This window comes from Cryptomeria japonica, chromosome 7, assembly GCF_030272615.1.
Source record: "Cryptomeria japonica chromosome 7, Sugi_1.0, whole genome shotgun sequence".
In the NCBI taxonomy this organism is placed as follows: Eukaryota; Viridiplantae; Streptophyta; class Pinopsida; order Cupressales; family Cupressaceae; genus Cryptomeria; species Cryptomeria japonica.
This window is the reverse complement of record NC_081411.1, coordinates 306,859,548-306,879,321: the sequence shown is the minus strand read 5'-3', so window position 1 is coordinate 306,879,321 and position 19,774 is coordinate 306,859,548. Positions and strand designations below refer to the sequence as shown.

Sequence of the window (19,774 nt, the reverse complement as noted above, 5' to 3'; positions counted from 1 at the left end):
TGATCTTATTGTAGATGCCATATCCTATTATAGATCTTCTATTTTGGTACAATTAAGAAGAAGATAAGCATAGATCTTTTTTGGGACCAACTTTTTTACGTGTTCATTGCATTTTCTTGTGAAATTTTCCAAGGACTTTTCAATGAATTCACTTTGTGCATATTTCAAATGAAAGTCTAAAGACAACAAGAAATAATGTAACAAATGTAGGATGATGTGCTTTGATACCTTACTAATAAATGCTTCTAATATTATCTCATAAATTCTCCACCAATAAAACTCTAGCATGCTCCTTGATAACTCTTAAATGATTTCAAATGAATTAATAAATGCATTTAAATGTAAGAAAAGAGAACACAAACTAACATAACATGTGCTAAGTTAGCTACTAATGACTTGTAAATGATTGACAAGACAATAATTTAAATTTTAAATTTAAAAAAATTAAGTTTCATATTCATGACTATAGAATTAAGTTTCAAGTACACGCTCACATATTTGATCGATAATGAAGAACACGTCTAAGAAACATAGATAAATCCATAGGAATCAATTATGGAAGGGATCAAGATATAGGATGTCTTAAACCAATTTCATGCAAGAATATGAAAGTTGAGTAGTTAAAAATATATATAGAAAAGAAGCATGGGCATGCGATTTTCACAATTATAAGAACTTATTCTTTAAATGTCAATTCATGCTTACATAATGTAGTTGAGTGGTAAATGGGCTTACTCCTTGAAAGTAACTTGATTTCATTTTTTATGGAAGATAATAAATTTCATTACAAAAACTAAATAATTCAAAGAGTGTGATTCGAAATGTTGATCATTTAAATCTTGCACTCAATCAAATCTAGAAACTTGCATACAATATTAACATGGATTGTGGAAGTCTAATAGAATTAATTAAATAGTTCACCTCTTTTGATATACAAATTTTGTCTTAAGTTCAATTCATATGTTACACATTTTTTTTTCCCTTCTAAGACTCAACTAACCTAAATTCAATTTTTATTACAAGTGATTTGTTTTCCCAAATTAAATTTCTATTTTTGGACAAAAGTTCACCCTTCCAACAAATTTAATCCTACTATCAAATAAGTTTTTCTCAAATAAATATATTAAAACATCATTTCATATAACTTTTCCACATAAAAGGTGTCCTAAAACCTACATGACTTGTAAGATATTTCCATTCTCATTAAAAAAAACATAAAAAACCAATTAAATCTTTCTTTTGATTTAGACAAAGATATCATACCGACAACTATAATGTACAATTCACACCAATATAAACATTTTCCATATCATTGCCAATCTCTTTTAACTCAACAAAGATATAATACCTACAATTAGAATATACAGTTGACACCTATACACATTTTTCACATCACCACCAATCTATTTAACTTAGAATTCTAAAATATATAATCATCAAAATGTTTAAATCCCAATACAAATTACACATAATATATGTAAAAAAATGAGAAAACTATTATTAAAATTGTAAATTATGATAATTCTAAGTGACCACCAAATTGAAAGCTATATAGCATAAAATAAGAATAAATGTACATGGAACTACAAAACAAAAGTTTCTTCATTTAAACATTAAAATATAGCCAACAATATTATCTAAATCCCTATAAAACTCACATAATATCAAGTTCAAAAATAAATACCTATATATAAACACAAATTTCTAGAATTTAGAATAATTCGTAACAGCATCTTTATTTCTAAGAATATTAAAATTGCAATCTTTCACTCAGACATTGCTTGACAACTATCGGTGAACGGTCAGTGGTGATAATTTTCCCATAAACACGAGAGCACTTGTAAACCATGTTCCCCAAGATCTGCCGGTAGAAATAGGAATTAATGCGTACGGAACTACTTGATAAGAGGTTTCAAGATCTAAGTGGAAAAATAACAAAATAAAACTCAGATCCAACTGCAAGACAAGGGGTTTACTGTCACAACCAATAATCCAAAGCAGATGCCTCTACCAAATTGACAACACTCAATCCCGTTAAATGACACTAAATTTTATAGGGCGAGCCGTTTTCAATTGCAGAATAGTTTTGAGGTATAGGATTTTTGTGATGACCTTTGTACCCTCCGACATAGCGTGCTTGGCAAGCTCCTCTGGAAGGGCCGATTTCACGGCCGTCTGCTCCTCCCTCGAAGAGATAGTGTCCCTCTTTATGTATTTCGCGAGCTTTGATGACTCTGCAACCAATTTCTCAAAAATGTCGTTCATGAAGGAGTTCATGATGGACATGGCCTTCTGGAGATGCCGATCTCAGGGTGGACCTGCCTTAAGACCTTAAATACATAGATTTTGTAGCTCTCCTTACTTCTCTTCTTTGTCTTCTTCTTGTCACCAACAACCTTGGCAATCTTCTTACAGGTCTTGGGAGGAGCCTTCTCCTTAGGCTTGTTCTCAGCTACTGTTGTGGGAGTCTTCTCCCGCACTGTTTTCCTCTCTTCGGCAGTCTTCTTTTCGACGGGCTTCTTCTCTGCCTTGCGTGCCATTGCTTCTGAACAACTTTCAAATAAAAAAGACAGACAAAGGTATTGAACAACGTGAGTGAATCAGCGAATAAAAGTTGATTGTATCTGCTAGTTTAAAAAGCACAACCGTCGATGCAAAACGTAAGAGACGCGTGCGAAGGAACTTCATTAGTTTGCATTAAAAGAATTGTAAGAAACGAAATAGTACAATCAACGAAAATATCTAACATCTAACGGACGAAAACTGATTTGAACCTGCACTGTCCGGAAATTTTCAAATCTGCTGATGATATTTTTTGGGGCCGCTGCAGTATATGGTCTTATCCACGACGAAACTGCAGCTTTTACGTGTTAATAGGTCTGCAGCTACAGTGTCCCGACAATCGAAATCCGCCGACGATAATGGAGGGCTCTGATGCCTTCAATCGTCTTGCATAGGCTTAGAGATGACACCAACCATAGATGTTGAAAATAGAGGCAGTCCATTTCATAGTAGGAGACGCCTTCGGCGTAAAGAGGCCCTCAATGTATATGCTGATAAGTGAAAGGGAAAACAAACCATCAAATTAATTACATTTAATTCCATCTTTAATTCTTTGTCCTATACGGACAGAATGTGGACGAGTTGCAAACTAAAGTCCGTCCTTGTTTAGGTAAGAAATTCAGCGGTCAACTACGGTAATTGAATTTTAACTCGCACAATTAAATGCAAATAACTGGCGCAATATGAATCGAGGATCGCAGATTGCCGAGTAATAATATCGATGGTACTAACGGCCCTTCAATCAGTGGAAAATTGGCAGCATTTATGCTTCGTTGAATGTGCAATCGGATAAGAACAGAATAAAACCCCAATCGATGGCCATAGACGATTCCATAACTGTGGACCGTTGATGAACAATACGAACTCTTCAATCTCATATAGAGAACGCCTTCGGCGTAATTAGTCGGAAGCATTTACATTGCTCTGGCTGTGCCAGTGCCCTCTGCCCTTTGGATTTCTATTCTGCTTTGAAAGATGAGGAGAATCGACTATTTTATTTTCCCTATTGCTGCTATTGTCAGTGTCTTCCTTATATCATCTTCTGTATTTCTACAATCATCTGCTCTGCCTTCTACAACCGCATATGGAGGCACCACATGGACAAATAATGTCCAGTCTTTAGAGTCATGGGCACCTCAATCAGTTGGCCTAAGTGCAGTCACAGTCAGACCTGTTCTTCTCTCCAACAATATCTCATATGGCGGTGAGAACCTGAGGTTTGGATGTGGATTCTTCTGCTTCTCTATTCCTTGTCAAACGGGTTACTCTTTTGCAGTTTTCTTTGTTATCTACCAGACTGATTATACTGATCCAGATGACCTGCAAATGGTCTGGACTGCAAACAGAGAGAGTTTAGTACAAGACAACGCGACCCTTGGACTCACCTCCACTGGGAATCTTGTCTTGAAGGATGCAGATGGCAGTTTGGTCTGGTCTACAAATACATCCTCCAAAGATTTTCAAGGAATAATGATCGAAGAAACGGGGAATTTAGTGCTCTTGAACAGCTCCAATGGAACCATGTGGCAGTCTTTCGACTATCCTGCTGATACGCTCCTGCTAGGCCAGAAGTTTAAGTTGGACCAGAAACTTATTGCAAATTTTTCTCCGACCAATACAAGTCAAGGATTTTACTACGGATCCTTGAAAGTGGACGGCTTTGCTATGTATACGGCCCCTGCGCCCGCTCAAATGTATTTTAGGTATCCACGGGAACCCACAACTGTTATAATAGCCTATATACAGTTGGATAATGAGACGCTCAGTTTCTATCCTGTGGGATATCCATCGATTCCCATTGTAGTGAGCCTTTCTATACCTAAAAATTGCCTCTACTTAAAGATAGATTCAGATGGGCATTTGCAGTTCTATTCGTTCCAACCAACAACTGGAAAGTCTGTTACTGACTATTTGACAGGCTTTACTAGTGCATTAACTATATGTGGGTATCCAAGAATTTGTGGGGACTACGGTGTCTGCAACGATGGTCAGTGCAGCTGTCCAGAAGAGGGTAACGCTTTTACTCAGATTAATGCCTCCAACCCCAGTTCGGGCTGTGTTCCACTTAGTCCTCTAGTCTGTCCAGAGAAGTCCGCAATCAGTAGCCGTCAACAAGATTATGAGTTGTTGGAGATTGATCATGCTTCGTATTTCACTTATGCTTCGTATTTCACTTATTCCTATGGAAATGCGTCTATCACAGAGTTGGTTTCAAGAGATGAATGTAAAACTCTTTGTCTCAAAAATTGCACCTGCAAAGCTGCTTTTTTCAGGTATGGCATCTTTGGCAATAGTTCTAGTGGTTATTGTTATCTGGAGGCCAAAGTTTACTCTCTGCAAATGAATACTGCAAGAGATACCTTTTACAATTCCACTGCTTATATCAAATTTCAGGGGATCTCGAAGCGTGCTAATCGCTCAACTATAGTTATCAGTATTACTGTTTGTGGTGGATTGGTTGTGCTGTTTCTCTTATTGGGGGCATGGATGGCGAAATCTGGAAAATGCAATAAAAAGGAGAAAAGTGATGAGCGTGAGGATGAGGACGCTTCTGGAAACTGGCCAGCTGCATTAACTTTTCGTTTCTCATTCGGCGAATTGGCAAATGCTACAAACAATTTCAGCAAGAAGCTTGGTAGCGGGGGATTCGGGTCTGTTTATGAGGGCGTTCTGTCTGATGGCACAAAGATTGCAGTGAAGCGGCTTGACAGAGCAGGACAAGGAACAAAAGAGTTTAAAGCAGAGGTAGAAACGGTAGGCAGAATTCATCATCTTAATCTGGTAAGTTTGAAGGGCTTTTGTGCTGAGAAATCCCATCGAATGCTCGTCTATGAGTATCAACCAAATGGGTCTCTTGAGAAATGGATATTTCCCAATGATACCGATCGATATGTGCTGGATTGGAAGACCAGATCTAAAGTAGCTCTTCATATAGCACGGGGTTTGGCCTACTTACATGAAGAGTGTGAACAGAGAATTATTCATTTCGACATCAAACCCCAAAACATTCTCCTGGATGAGCATTTCAATGCCAAGGTCTCAGATTTTGGGCTTGCAAAGTTGACTAACAGAGAGCAAAGTGAAGTGATAACTATGTTGAGAGGAACGCCCGGTTATATGGCTCCTGAATTGTTGAATATGCATATTACAGAGAAGGCAGATATATATAGCTTTGGTGTTATGTTGGTTGAGATTGTGAGCGGTAAAAGAAGCAGAGAGCTTACTGAGTTCCGCTTGTTCTCAGTATTACAGATGAAAGCCGAAGAAGGGAGATTAGCAGATTTGTTAGATTCAAGGCTTGAAGATGAAGCGGATGTCGTGAAGGAAGAGGCAACTAAAATGTTAGGAGTAGGGATGTTGTGTATACAGGATGACTTTATGAGCCGGCCAGTGATGTCAAGTGTAGTAAGGATACTGGAAGGGACGGCAGAGTTGGGCAGTTTCCCATTTTCTTCGTCCACTGCTTCGGACCACTCAGTCCCGCTCTTATCCGAACTCTCGTACACCGCAGAGTCTTCTACATTAGCTGGAAGATGATTCCATATTTTGATTGATTTGATTTTAGAAATATTGTTCAGTACGTACCCTTCAATTATTGTACTCGATAAAGTCATTTATAATTACATTGAGAAACATCTAACTAGCATATTTATATATATTTTAAATTGTGTTGAAAAATTGTATTGTCAAGATACTTTATTTTGTTTGTTAGTTATTTCATTCAATGTTTTATTATGTTATTATTTTAAACAATTTAACTTATAATAGCAATAAAATCTTAACTTCAAATTTGTAACAATTTTGTTAATCTTATATGAACCCTAATCTTAATGTACTAATCATAAATATAAATGAATCATGATCATAATCATAATCCCAACCGAGCCATAATTGAATGGTAATGGTAAACATAGATGTAACCCTAATTGAATTATATTTGTCGTGCGTGTGAAGTAGGGTACCTGCTGGTGCAACACAAACACTCAATATATCATTACAAGCATGGTTAGCAAATTGAAATCAAGCAAAAGATAAACCATGACAAAGCGACCTCTTGCCTCCTAAGAGATGCAAGTGTGGATTTTCTCTTAGATTTGGATGAGCAATCCCAATGACTTTACTACACATAGACATAGGATTTAAAAGGATATGATAAACACGCTAGATGAGTGTATGGTTATACTAGATTGATCCAAGAAGCTAATTAAGCTAATGATATGCATGATTAAGCTAGAATATGATCAAATTAAGCTAGATTTAAGATGCAATTGCTCATAATAACAATGCTAAACTATAATGCTAGAAATGATACACCTATAGTAACAATGCTTAAATGATATGCAAGATGGGATGTGCCTATAATAACAATGCTTGGGATGGGATCCTTTGTGCTCCAAAATGGGGGGTATTTATAGGATTTCCAAGGCCAGGGGTAAGGTGGTAGGAATCAACAGTCAAGATTGAGTTTGAAGATATCAAGGGTCAAATTGGAGGAGGTTGGTGAAGAGGTTGAAGGGATGGACACTTGTCATCTCTGTGGTGACAAGTGTCAAGGAGCCTTTCTCATGAGAGGGCAAGTGTCCAAGGGAGGAGACATGTGGCATAAGTGCCATGCGTCTTAAGGGGAGAATACCCAACCCACATGAAGTTAGGATAAGGAGGTTAGGATGTGCAAGATAGGATAGGGTTAGGTAATCCCAGGATTATATGAAATGGGTTAGGTTAGGGGGTGGTTAGGTTAGGTGGTTAGAAGTTAGGAGGAATGTGGGGAATTTGAATTAGAAAATTCAAATAATAGGAAAATTCTAATTAACTTTCAATAATTCATAATTTGATTTGTTTTAATTAATTAGGGGATTAGAAAAAATGAACTAAATGGGGGAGGATTAATTAATTTAGATTAATTAATCAAAGGGACTATTGAAATGAACTTATTAAATAAATCCTTAGATTTATTAATAAGCAAGTGAATGGGGAATTTAATCAAATTTCTAATGAATTCAATTAAATTGGGAAGGAGGATTAATTAAATAATTACTTATTTAATTAATTATCTTCAGACCATTTTTTAGGTGTATACATTTTGCCCCTCTTTAGCTTTCATTTCTAGGTGTATCCTTAGATTTGCATTTAGCTTGCATTTCATTCTTGCATAGGATCACAACAAGCTTCTCTTATGAAATCCAAGCTAAATACAAATGCAAATGCAATGATCGGATCAGTCACTATGTTATTGCTTTGTTTTTGTCATCATTGAGCTTTTTAAAAATATGGGAAGTGAGTGCAAACATCGATGTTATAATTGAACCATGATGACTTGAGCATGACTTTCATGGATTTTGATATTGCAAGTTAGCACAAACATCAAGGTATAATTGAACCAAGATGACCTGAGTGTTGCTTGTGTAAAACATGCAGTATTAACCATTTCTATACGTAAATTAGAAAATTTTTTAACGATACTCCGATGATCATGTCCTGAGACAAATTTACACATATTAATGATTAATTTATAGACAACAGACAAGAAAAATATCATGTTCCTTCCTTGTTCCTCTAGTCAAAGACATCCTAGAGTCACTCAGATATCATGATAGCAAAAATCAAGATATAGAAGCTGAACCAAAGTGTTAAAATCATTAGGCAAAATATATCACCCATTGAAAAGTGTGTCATGCTTAGACTGACCTGTGATAGGTTGATGCTTGATAATTTTGATCTTGTGTTCAACATTGGATGTGTCTCAGTTTTCGCTTGACAAAAGTTGTCTAACTATTGTGCTACCTGATTGATTAAGCTCAAAATGATTAAAATTTTTGCCCCAAGCCTAGGAACAAATTTATTATGATATACCCAATTATTCAAACCATGGTGAGAGGTCACCTACAATGCCTACGTATGTAGAAAGGCTTATTATGGATATGAACAATGCTAATGGGAAATGAATGCAAGCAGAAGGATGCATGAACCAATAGATGGAAGAGCTAGTTGACAGATAGCACCTATTGCCAGGTTTTCACCATCTATTTTTATTGCACTTTTTCTCATATTTGATTTTTTTAATTTTTCACTTTTTTTTGGGGATTTTTCTTCTTTTTAACTATTTTTGATTTTTCTGCTTTTCCACTATTTTTGGATTTTTTACTTTTCCACTGTTTTTGGATTAATCTCCCTTTTCACTTTTTTTTTGGATTTTCTGCTTTTTCAAACATAAATCTTCTTCAGATGCATGCTATTAATGGGTTCCTTGAGCCGATCTTCATCCTGTGTTGATAGCTAATATGCTCCTGACTCAAATACTATGGTGACCACAAATGAACCCAACTAGTGTGGTTCAAACTTCCCTTTCTTTTCTCAATGTGCCTGGTTGCGTATATTTTCCTTTAGTACTAGTTCGCGAACTTGAAAGACTCTTGGTTTGACCTTGGGATTATAACTTCGGCAAATTCTTTGTTGATACACCTTTAAACGATCAAAGGCATTTTGTCTTCGTTCATGGATCAATTCTAATTCTTGTAGTCTAGATCCTCTTTGTTCTTCATCTGGGATAAGACATTTTAATGATACTCATAGAGAAGGTATGTCAGCTTCTATTGGCAGTATTTCTTTAGATCCATAAACAAGAGAGAAAGGTGTGGCACTTGTTGGTGTGCGGATACTGGTACGGTAGGCCTATAGAGTAGGGTTCAATTGAATATTCCAATCTCTGCCAGCATCATTCACTATCTTTTTTAGGATTTTTAAAATTATTTTGTTTGATGCTTCTTCTTGTCCATTTCCTTGTGGATAGTAGGGTGTGGAAAATATGTGTTGGATCTTGAATTTCTCACATAGCTCTTGTACATCCTGATTCTTGAATAGTCACCCATTATCAGTGATAATGGTCATGGGTATTGCCATAGCGACATATGATGTAGTTCAAGATAAATGCATCAATTTGTTTTCTTGTGATATTGATGAGAGGTACTGCCTCAATCCGATTTGTGAAATATTCTGTAGCTACAAGGATGAATTTATGACCATTAGATGAAGGGGGATTTATCTTTCCTACTAGATCAAGACCCCATTGGCAGAAATGCCAAGATGTTGCCAAAGCATGAAGTTCTTGTGCTGGTGCATGAATTAAATTTCTATGGATCTGACATTGTTTGTACGTTTTAGCTATCTGAAAAAAAGTCTCGTTCCATAGTTGGCCAATAATAGCTCAAGTGTATGATTTTTTTCGAAAGGGTAAGACCACTTGAATGAGTGCCACAAATGTTTTTATGGACTTCGTTTAAGGCCTTCTTAGATTCTTCTTGCTCACTAAATCTTAAGAGAGTACCATCTAGACCTTGTTTAAAAAGGGTATCCATGACAAGAGTATAATGGGAGGATTGACGAATGAAGTTTCTCTTTTGGTTCTTTGACAAGTCAGGAGGGAGGATGTTATCTTTTAGGTATGTATAAGTTTGGCCATAGCGGGAGGAATCATGCCCAATAAGGTGACAGATAGTTTGGGAATCAGGACAATTATGTGCAGGGTAAAACAACCCTTCCACTAGGAATTCGTAACTTTTTTGTTTTTCCTGTGTTTGAAGTAGAGAAACAAGTGTTCCCATGGCATCTACTGCTTTGTTGTCATTTCTTGGAATTTGCTGAAAAGTTATTTCGACAAAGTATTTCTTGACATCATCGACCATCTTTAACTTTTCATCATTTGTTTGATAATTGTCATTTATTTGATTGATGACGAGTTGAGAGTCTCCAAAGACTTGTAGCTGTGTAATGTTCCATTCTATAGCCATCTTGATACCTGTGACCAAAGATTCATATTCTACTATGCTATTAGTACATGGAAAGTTTAATTTGTATGCCTTTGGAATTGTATAACCTTGCGGTTTGATGAATAGAATGCCTTCTCCTAATCTATGTTGTGTATATTAACCATCAAAATATAATTGCCATGTTTTTATGGTGGCTGTTAGGATATCAACATCTGGAAATTTAATGTGTAAAGGATGACCATCTTGAAATGGTGCTTCTGCTAGTTAGTCTGCAATGACTTGCCCCTTGATAGCTTTTCTATCTACATACTCAATATCAAACTCACTCAGGATCATGATCCATTTTGCTAATCTTCTTTTTAATGTCGCCTTGCTGAGCAAATACTTCAATGGATCAATTTTAGAAATCAACTTGATGGAATGAGATAGTAGATAGTGTCTCAATTTTTGAGAAGCAAACACTACTGCCAAGCAGGATTTTTCTGTTGGTGAATAGACGTTGAGCTCATATCCACTAATGTTTTTCTGATGTAGTAGATGGCTTGTTGTTTTCCTTCATTATCTTGTTGTGCAAGTAAAACTCCTAATGATACTTCTTCTTCTCCCTCCCTCCCCCCTAATCTCCCTCTCCTTCCTCCATACCCCTTCTTCTCTCCCACCCCACCCACTCTTCTCTCCCTCTCTTCCCTCCCTCTCCCTCTCTCCCTCTCTCTACTCCCTCCCCCCTCTCTCTCTCTCCCTCTCTCTCCCTCATCCCTCTCCCTCTACCCTCCCCTCTCCCTCCTTCCCTCCCCACTCTTCTCTCCCTCCCTCTACCTCTGTCCCTATCTCTACTTCCCCCCACTCTCTCTCTCCTCTCACTCTCTCTCTCATCCTCTTCTCTCTCTTCTCGTCTCTCTCTCTCTCTCCCTCCTTCCCTCTCTCTCCCTCTCCTCTCTCTCCCTCTCCCTCCCACCTCTCTCTCCCTCTCTCTCCCTCTCCCTCCCTCCCCCCTACTCTCCCTCTCCACCTTCCTCCATACCCCTTCTTCTCTCCCCCCCTCCCCCCCACTCTCTCTCCTCTCTCCCTCCCTCTCCCTCTCTCCCTCTCTCTAACCTTCCCCCCTCTCTCTCTCCCTCCTCCTCTCTCTACCTCTCCCTCCCTCCCCTCCTACTCTCCCTCTCTCCCTTCCTCGTACCACTTCTCCTCTCCAACCCTCCCCCCTCTTCTCTCCCTCTCTCCCTCCCTCTACCTCTCTCCCTCTCCCTACCTTCCCCCCTCTCTCTCTCCCTCTCTCTCCTCTCCCTCTCTTTCCCTTTCCCCTCCTTCCCTCCCCCCTCTTCTCTCCCTCCCTCTACCTCTCTCCCTCTCTCTACCTTCCCTCCTTTCTCTCTCTCCCTCTCTCTCCCTCTCTCTCCCCCTCTCTCTCTCTCCTCTCCCCTCCACCCCCTACTCTCCCTCTCCTTCCTCCATACCCCTTCTTCGCTCCCACCCTCCCCTCTCTTCTCTCCCTCTCTCCCTCCCTCTACCTCTCTCCCTCTCTCTACCTCCCTCCCCTCCCCCCTCTCTCCCTCTCCCTCTCCCTCTCCCTCTCCTCTCCCTCTCCCTCTCCCTCCTTCCCTCCCCCCTCTTCTCTCCCTCCCTCTCCCTCTCTCCCTCACTCTACCTTCCCTCCCCCCTCTCTCTCTCTCTCTCTCTCTCTCTCTCTCTCTCTCTCTCTCTTCCTCTCCCTCCTTTCCCTCTCTCCCTCTCCCTCTCTCCCTCTCTCCCTCTCCCTCCCTCTCCCTTCCTCCCCCCTACTCTCCCTCTCCCTTCCTTCATACCCCTTCTTCTCTCCCACCCTCCCCCCTCTTCTCTCCCTCTCTCCTTCCCTCTACCTCTCTCCCTCTCTCCTTCCCTCTACCTCTCTCCCTCTCTCTACCATCCCCCCCTCTCTTTCTCTCCCTCTCCTCCCTCTCCCTCTCTTTCCTTTCCCTCCTTCCCTCCCCCCTCTTCTCTCCCTCCCTTTACCTCTCTCCCTCTCTCTACCTTCCCTCCTCTCTCTCTCTCTCTCTCTCTCTCTCTCTCTCTCTCTCCTCTCCCCTCTCCTCTCTCTCCCTCTCCCTCTCCCTCCCACCCCCTACTCTCCCTCTCCCTTCCTCCATACCCCTTCTTCTCTCCACCCTCCCACCTCTTCTCTCCTTCTCTCCCTCTCTCCTTCCCTTCTGCCCCCCTACTCTCTCCCTCCCCCATACGCTCCCCTCTCTCTCTCTCTCCTCTCTCTCTCTCTCTCTCCTCTCTCTCTCTCTCTCTCTCTCTCTCTCTCTCTCTCCCTTTTCATTCACATCTTTTCTACTACCAATAGTGCGTAGGGGTACTGAAACTATTAGTTCACTGCCCCGCCATAACTTTTTTAAGGAAAAGGAGCATGTACACACTACTTATTACTTGTAAGCACGTACGAGGTACTGATCCCATTATTTGTTACCTTGCGATAACATTTTTTAAGCTTAGGAGCACGTATGCGCTACTTATCAATCGAGATTGGGAAAAAGAATACCATTGGGATTGTCAACATTTTGTGGACTAACATCACATACGCAGTTTATAGACATAGGTTTAGTTGTCCAAGACCCTCAATGACCTCAAAATAAGTTTTTGAGGTCATTGAAGGCCCCACTAGAACTATGTCTACACTTCTATCACTGTTTATACATAGAAGTAAGTGAATTTTTTGTTTTTGCATGATTTGAAATGATTAATTATTGTTCTTATTAGTTTTTATCAATAGTAATGTGATTGTTTAATAGTTTGATTCCAAAAAATAGTGATAAGATGCATATTTATGGTTATTTGTTTGTTTATGAACTTTTGTTTACATATATATGTAAATATGATTCTATTTAGGACAACCGATATCAACCATGGGAAAGAACAAGTGAGGAACAATGGAACAATGAGAGGCTCAAAAGGAAAGACAAAGGCATCATATGAAGGAATTGCATGACATAAGAACAATGGGAGAAGAAGGTATGGCATCCTCAACATCTCAATTCGATTTACCAAATGAATATAATGCACCTAATGCAATTGAAGAAGAGACATGTGATTTACCATTTGAACCTAATGTAATTGAAGAAGAGACTGCATTGAATAATCAATTAAATGATGAACATATTACACCTTCTTTACTTGATGAATTGAATGTACATAATGCACCGATGTTAAAACCTCCTAGAATCATTCATAGGAAACCAAAGTATCTAATTGACATTGATGAGAGTATATTGAAGCCAATTGCCCAATAAAATGAATGAACTAACTTGTAGGAGAATGGTTGAAAGAATATGGCAAAACTATTTTAAAAACTTAAATCAAACCACAAGATGTCAATTAATTGTTCAAAATGATTAAAAATTTGAATTTTAGAGACATAATGAAAATTCTAGGCCTAAGATCATTTGAAAGTAACAGTGAAAGAACTATTGTTAGAAATCTATTTGATGCATATCAATCTATTGGTTCAAAATCACATACTAAAGATTCTAATGCTACTTAACGTGTCATTACATCAACCATAATGAGCAAGAAAATAAAAAAATATCGTTTGATAAGAAAAACAAGTAAGTCGTAAGTCATTAAATGTTAGTAGAACAACATTAAGTAAAGCATTAAAGAGGCGGGAAAAAATAGAGGAACCTAACAATAATTCTCTTTGGGCATTCTTGGGTAGACTACCACGCAAAGACAAGGTTGTTGTTGATGCACTAAAAACATTAATTGAAAAATTTTGGCATGACAACACAAGAGTTTCACCCAACCAAAGAGATGCTGTTAGAAGACGAATTGGGTCTACAAATCATGAGCCACATGCCAAACACTATTTGGATATGATTCAAACTAAATTTTATGAAAGATTCCTTCAAAAGTTTCCTCAAATAAGAATTTCTCAAAGACTTTTTGAAATGGCAAAACCTTTTTATATTAAGATTAGTCATGTACACACCACATGTTGTTGTAGGATGCATATTGAATTTTCCATGCATTATGATATTTTTCGTCATATTTGTTCTACTTTGCACACTAACAATGTTTTGCAGGAATGTAATATACAAGCACCTCCTAAGTCGGTAAGAGAATTTATTTCAAGTGTGTTATGTAATAGACATGCTGGTTGCATTTATTATAAGATGCCTTGTTTGGAAGGTTCTTTGTGCTATATGTGGTGGTTTGCAATGTTTACCAAGATGCATACATTTGGAGAGCACACATGAAATTGGTACGAAACTAGTTTCTTTCGGAAAATACAAGACAATCACATATGGAGTTAAAGATGGAAAAGATTTGAAGAGATGTGAGCTAGTAAAAAATGATATATGTGTAGCTCAATTTATGAAAATGTTTCAAGAGAAACTAGTTTATGAGTACATAATGCATACACATAGAGCTCGAAAGCTAGATGAGCAATTCAAGTTATGTAAGGACATATTTCCTCTTGGCACCATTGTCTCTTTCATTGATTTCGCTGAAAATTATACACTACAACCTCAAAATGAAGTGCAATCCATGTATTATCACTCTACACAAGTTTCTATTTTTGTACACATAGCATTCATGCATGCAGATGATAGCACAGAGGAGGATAGAAAGGTTGTAAGAGAGTATCACTTCTACATAAGTGATGATCGTACTCATTCATCGAAGTTTGTACAAGGATGCTTTAAAGTTTTGTATGATAGTTTAAGGGAAATGAACATACAATACAACCTTAATATGGTTAGATAATTGCACCACACAATTCAAGAATGCAAGGATGTTTTATTGGTTGACAAGGATGCATATGACAAGTGGTGTACAACATTTTTGTAATTTCACTGAGGCTAGACATGGTAAGGGAGAGCATGATGGTGTAGGAGCATGTGTGAAAAGAGTCCTAGTTAGGGAATAATTGAAGTACGAAGGTAGTGCCGAGTTGATAGATGCTGAAACAATTGTGCGATGGTGTAAGTCTACGATGGGTCCAAGTAATCCAGGTACGTTAATGGTTCGTAGATATTTTTGGTTGATCACTGAATCTAACATTGAAAACTATCTAGATTGTTGTACAATTGCAGGATCGAGTGACATGCACTCATTTATGAGTTCAAATTCAAGTTCACTGGTAATTTATACATGACAGATGGTATGTTTTTGCTCTTCATGCATGTATTGTTTGTGGGAAGAATGTGAATCACAAGAGTGGGTTGATAGATGGTCTTGTAGACCGTTGGTTCCCATTGATTCATATCAAATTCCCAAAGAACTACAATTGAGCCAGATGGAGACATCAGTGGATTTTGACCATGTATCCGACCTAGTGGATTCAGGTGATTTTTTGAGTTAAGTTTTTTGCATGTATTCTTTTTGGTTCATTTTGTTGTACATCATACTTTATTTTTGGTATTAATTAACACTTTATAAAATGCAGGTCATGTTTATGCAGTTGTTGCAGAAGAGAACAATGAAGAAGCAACAAATTACTATTTGTGTTGTTGTGTTGAGCCAAAAGAAAATTGACAACCACAATCATTGACGGAGAGGGTATTGAGTACCCAATAGGGTCTGTTGTCGTGATAGGAACATGGCTTCGGAGATACCCTATCAAGAATTTTGATGTTTTGTTGTTCGAGGACTTTGAAACACAGACATATTATTCATTTCTCTAACCTTGTTGTTGCAACAAATATTCATTTGATTAAGTATCATGGTAGACCTCATAACAATATTTTATGGAAGGTTAAGTGCACCAAGATGGTGTACAAAAAGCGGGGTATAAGTGGCCACTTTTTTTTTCTTCTGAAAACAGGTAAACCTAAACTTCAAAGAGCTATTTGAAGGTCATGCACTCAAAACTAGGAGTTGAGAAAAGAATAAGAATTGTAGTACTCTGAATCTAGTTTGTAAACTACTAATTTTTTTAAAAATTGGATAAGATTAAGAGGGTCAAACCTTTCACGCATGAAAAAATGTTCCTAATTTTTTTAGAAAAATATAACATAGCTGTTTTTGTGCGCTGCACAAAATATATAGTTAGATTTAGTATTTTTCAAAACCCTTTGGTACGATGATGGTTAAGAGTGAGATCTAGAGTTTGTGTATTTTTTTGTAATTTTCTATTGAGTATTTTATTTTTTATGATTTTTGGAAGTGACTGCATCCTAAAACTTTGGTACCTATTCGTGCGCTAGGCGAAACTTGCATCAAAATAATAAAAAATGTAATTTTTTTTTTTTAAAGTGTATATGTTCTAGTGTAGAACAATAATATATAATTTATTTTGAATTTTGTCAAGTATATCAAAAGTTATTAAAAAAATGATAGACATATGTCTGTGAGGACTGTCAAGGCACTGATAAAGAAAATTAAAGTTTACTATGCTAATGTTGTCCAAAAATAAAAAAATTTATATGGTTAGAAAACTAAGAAGATGTGTGAGATTATGGTGGTAATTTTAGAGATACCCACTTGATCATTTGTAAACCTAATGACGATGAAGTCAAGAAATCATGGTGGAGGATGAAAAAATGTGTAAATGAACAAAAAAGGGGGGAAAATGGGCTTGCAAGCCTTAGGGTCATTTTCCAACCCTCTTACCAAGCCAAAACTTGCATGGGTTTTGAAGAACCGCAGTTCTAAATAACCTGTACGAGTTATGAAGACATAATAATCTATGCTTGTAAACTTAGCATTTACTACACATGTTTTAGACATTACTAGATAATATGTGTTTATGTATGTATATATACATATCTATAGTTATATATACATATATTTATATAGATATATGTATATATGTTTGGATACATGTATGTATCTCTTCTTTTCCTCTCTCTCTCGTCTTACTTCCCCCATCATTGTCTTTGTCTATTCTGAGCCCTAATTATCTTCCTTGAGTTCTATCTTATCTCTCTCCCCCTCACACTTCTCTATTTTTCAATTCTCTCACCCTTTTCTCCTTCTTGTTCTCTTTGTACCTCATCTCTCTCTCTCTCTCTCTCTCTCTCTCTCACACACACACACACACACACACACACACACACATACACACATTGTCCTATCCTATTTTCAGCCTCTCCCCCTTCTCTCTCTTTCTCTCCCCCTCCCCCTCCCTCCCCCTCCCCCTTTCATTAGCTTAAATCTCTCTTTCTCTCCCTCTCCCTCCCTCTCTCTCCCTCTCCCCCTCTCTTTTTCCCTCTCTCCCTCTCCCTCTCCCCCTCTACTTTTCCCAATCTCTCTCTCTCTCTCTCTCTCTCTCTCTCTCTCTCTCTCTCTCTCTCTCTCTCTCTCTCTCTCTCTCTCTCTCTCTCCCTCTCTGCCTCTCCTATTCCTAGTTCTACATAGCTTGTACGGGTTATGTAGAACTAAGGCCAAAAATTCTAGTTCTACATAACTCATATGGGTTATGAGAAATTGTGAACGTTGACATATAAGGTTTCCATAACCCATACGGGTTATGGGAAAATCTTTGTATATTTTAGTCCCAACGGCCTAAAAACCAGCATTGCAAGTTGTTTGAAGGCCCCACTGCTTTTGCACATGATTTTATGGGACAGTAATAGTCAGGTTTTCATATTCTTTTGTCACTTTTTCTTTGGAATGATTGATTTTGAAGTTATTTTATAATTGTTACTTTTGATAATAACAAAATCATGATCATTTGTTGTTTTTTTGCTTTGATTATGATTTATTTGTCTTGTATTTTGGTTTTTTTAAAGTTATTTTATTATTGTTACTTTAGATTATAACAAAATGATAATCATTTTTTTGTTTTTTTGCTATTTGATTGTGGATTGTCATCATGATGTTATGTGTAGGACAATGGGAAAGAATAAGAGAGGAACAAATGAACAAAGAGAGGCAACAAAGGAAAGACAAAGGGAGTGTATGAAGAGATTACGTGAAGGTACAACATCTAATACACCTAATGAAAGTGATGAACATTCAACAATTGAAATTGATATGATTAATGCACCAAATCAAAATGATCAACATACACCAATTCAAATACATATAATGAATGCAATGAACATACACCATTTGAAAATGATTTGGTGAATGCACATGTTAATGAAATTGAAGAAGACATACCATTTGAATTTGATATGATCAATGCACATAATGCACCTAATGAAAACAAAGAGCATGCACCAATCTTAACACCTCTTAGAATAATTCGTAGAAAACCAAAGTTCCTAATAGATATTGATGAAAATATTGTGAAGCCAATGCATGATAAAATTTCTCAAAGAACTTGTAGAAGAACGGTTAGAAGAATTTGGAATAACTATTTTGAAAACTTAAATCAAAGTGGTAGATGCCAATTAGTTGTTGAAATGATTAAAAATCTGAAATTTAGAGAGACAATGAAAATTTTGGGGTTAAGAACATCTGAAAATAATAGTTGAAGAACCATTGTGAGAAACATTTTTGATGCATACCAAGCCATTGGTTCGAAATCACGCACTAAAGATGCTAATGTTACTTGTCATGTCCTCACATCAACCATAATGGGAAAGGAAATGAAAAAATCTCATTTAATAAGCAAAACAAGCAAGTCATTAAGGATAAGTAGAACCACATTAGACTATGCCTTAGAGAGGCAAGAGAAAATCAAGGATCTTAACAATAATTCTCTTTGGGCATTCTCTGGTAGACTCCCACGCAAGGACAAGGTTTTTGTTGATGCACTAAGAACGTTAATGGAGAGATATTGGCACGACAACACAAGGGTTTCACCCAACCAAAGAGATGTTGTTAGAAGGCAAATTGGAATTAGTAATCGTGAGCCACATCCAAAACACTATTTAGATACAACTCAAACAAAATTTTATGAAAGGTTTCTTCAAAGCTTTCCTTAGATTAAAATTAGTCAAAGATTTTTTGAGATGACAAGACCATTTTATGTTAAGATTAATCATGCACGTACTAAATGTTGTTGTAGGGTCCATGTTGAATTTTCCATGCATTATGACATTTATCCCTATATTTATTGTACTTTGCACACTAATGATGTTTTGCAAGAATGTGGTCTATAAGCACCTCCTAAGTCACCGAGATAATTTATTTCAAGTGTACTATGTAGATGAGATGACGGGTGCATTTATTATAAGATGATGTGTTTGAGAGGTTTTTGTCCTACATGTGGTGGTTTGCAACAGTTGCATAGATGCCTACATCTAGATAGCACACATGAAATTGGTAAGGAACTAGTTTCTATTGGAAAATATAAGTTAGTCACATATGGTGTTAAAGATGGAAAATAATTAAAGAGGTCTGAGTTAGTGAAAAGGGATATATGCATAGCTGATTTTATGAAGATGTTTCAAGAGAAACTAGTATATGAGTACATAGGTCACACACATAGAGCTAAGTGGTTGGATGAGCAATTCAAGTTGTGTAAGGACACTTTCCCCCTCGGCACTATTGTCCCTGTCATTGATTTTGCTGAG

The 19,774-nt window shown here is 37.4% G+C and overlaps 1 protein-coding gene and 1 pseudogene across 1 annotated transcript; one reads left to right on the top strand and one right to left on the bottom strand.

The window, feature by feature from the left end:
• Nucleotides 1-1,717: 1,717 nt before the first annotated feature.
• On the bottom strand, nt 1,718-3,027 carry LOC131856352 (uncharacterized; annotated as a pseudogene).
• Nucleotides 3,028-3,363: 336 nt separating this feature from the next.
• Nucleotides 3,364-6,227, top strand: LOC131039878 (G-type lectin S-receptor-like serine/threonine-protein kinase SD2-5). Its single transcript, XM_059208332.1, has one exon. The coding sequence runs from the start codon at nt 3,538-3,540 to the stop codon at nt 6,097-6,099; it is 2,562 nt and encodes an 853-aa protein (XP_059064315.1). The 5' UTR covers nt 3,364-3,537; the 3' UTR covers nt 6,100-6,227.
• Nucleotides 6,228-19,774: the final 13,547 nt, after the last annotated feature.

Bases quoted from the DNA above. Each gene is read 5' to 3' on its own strand.
- LOC131039878 (XM_059208332.1), top strand. From the start codon at position 3,538: ATGAGGAGAATCGACTATTTTATTTTCCCTATTGCTGCTATTGTCAGT.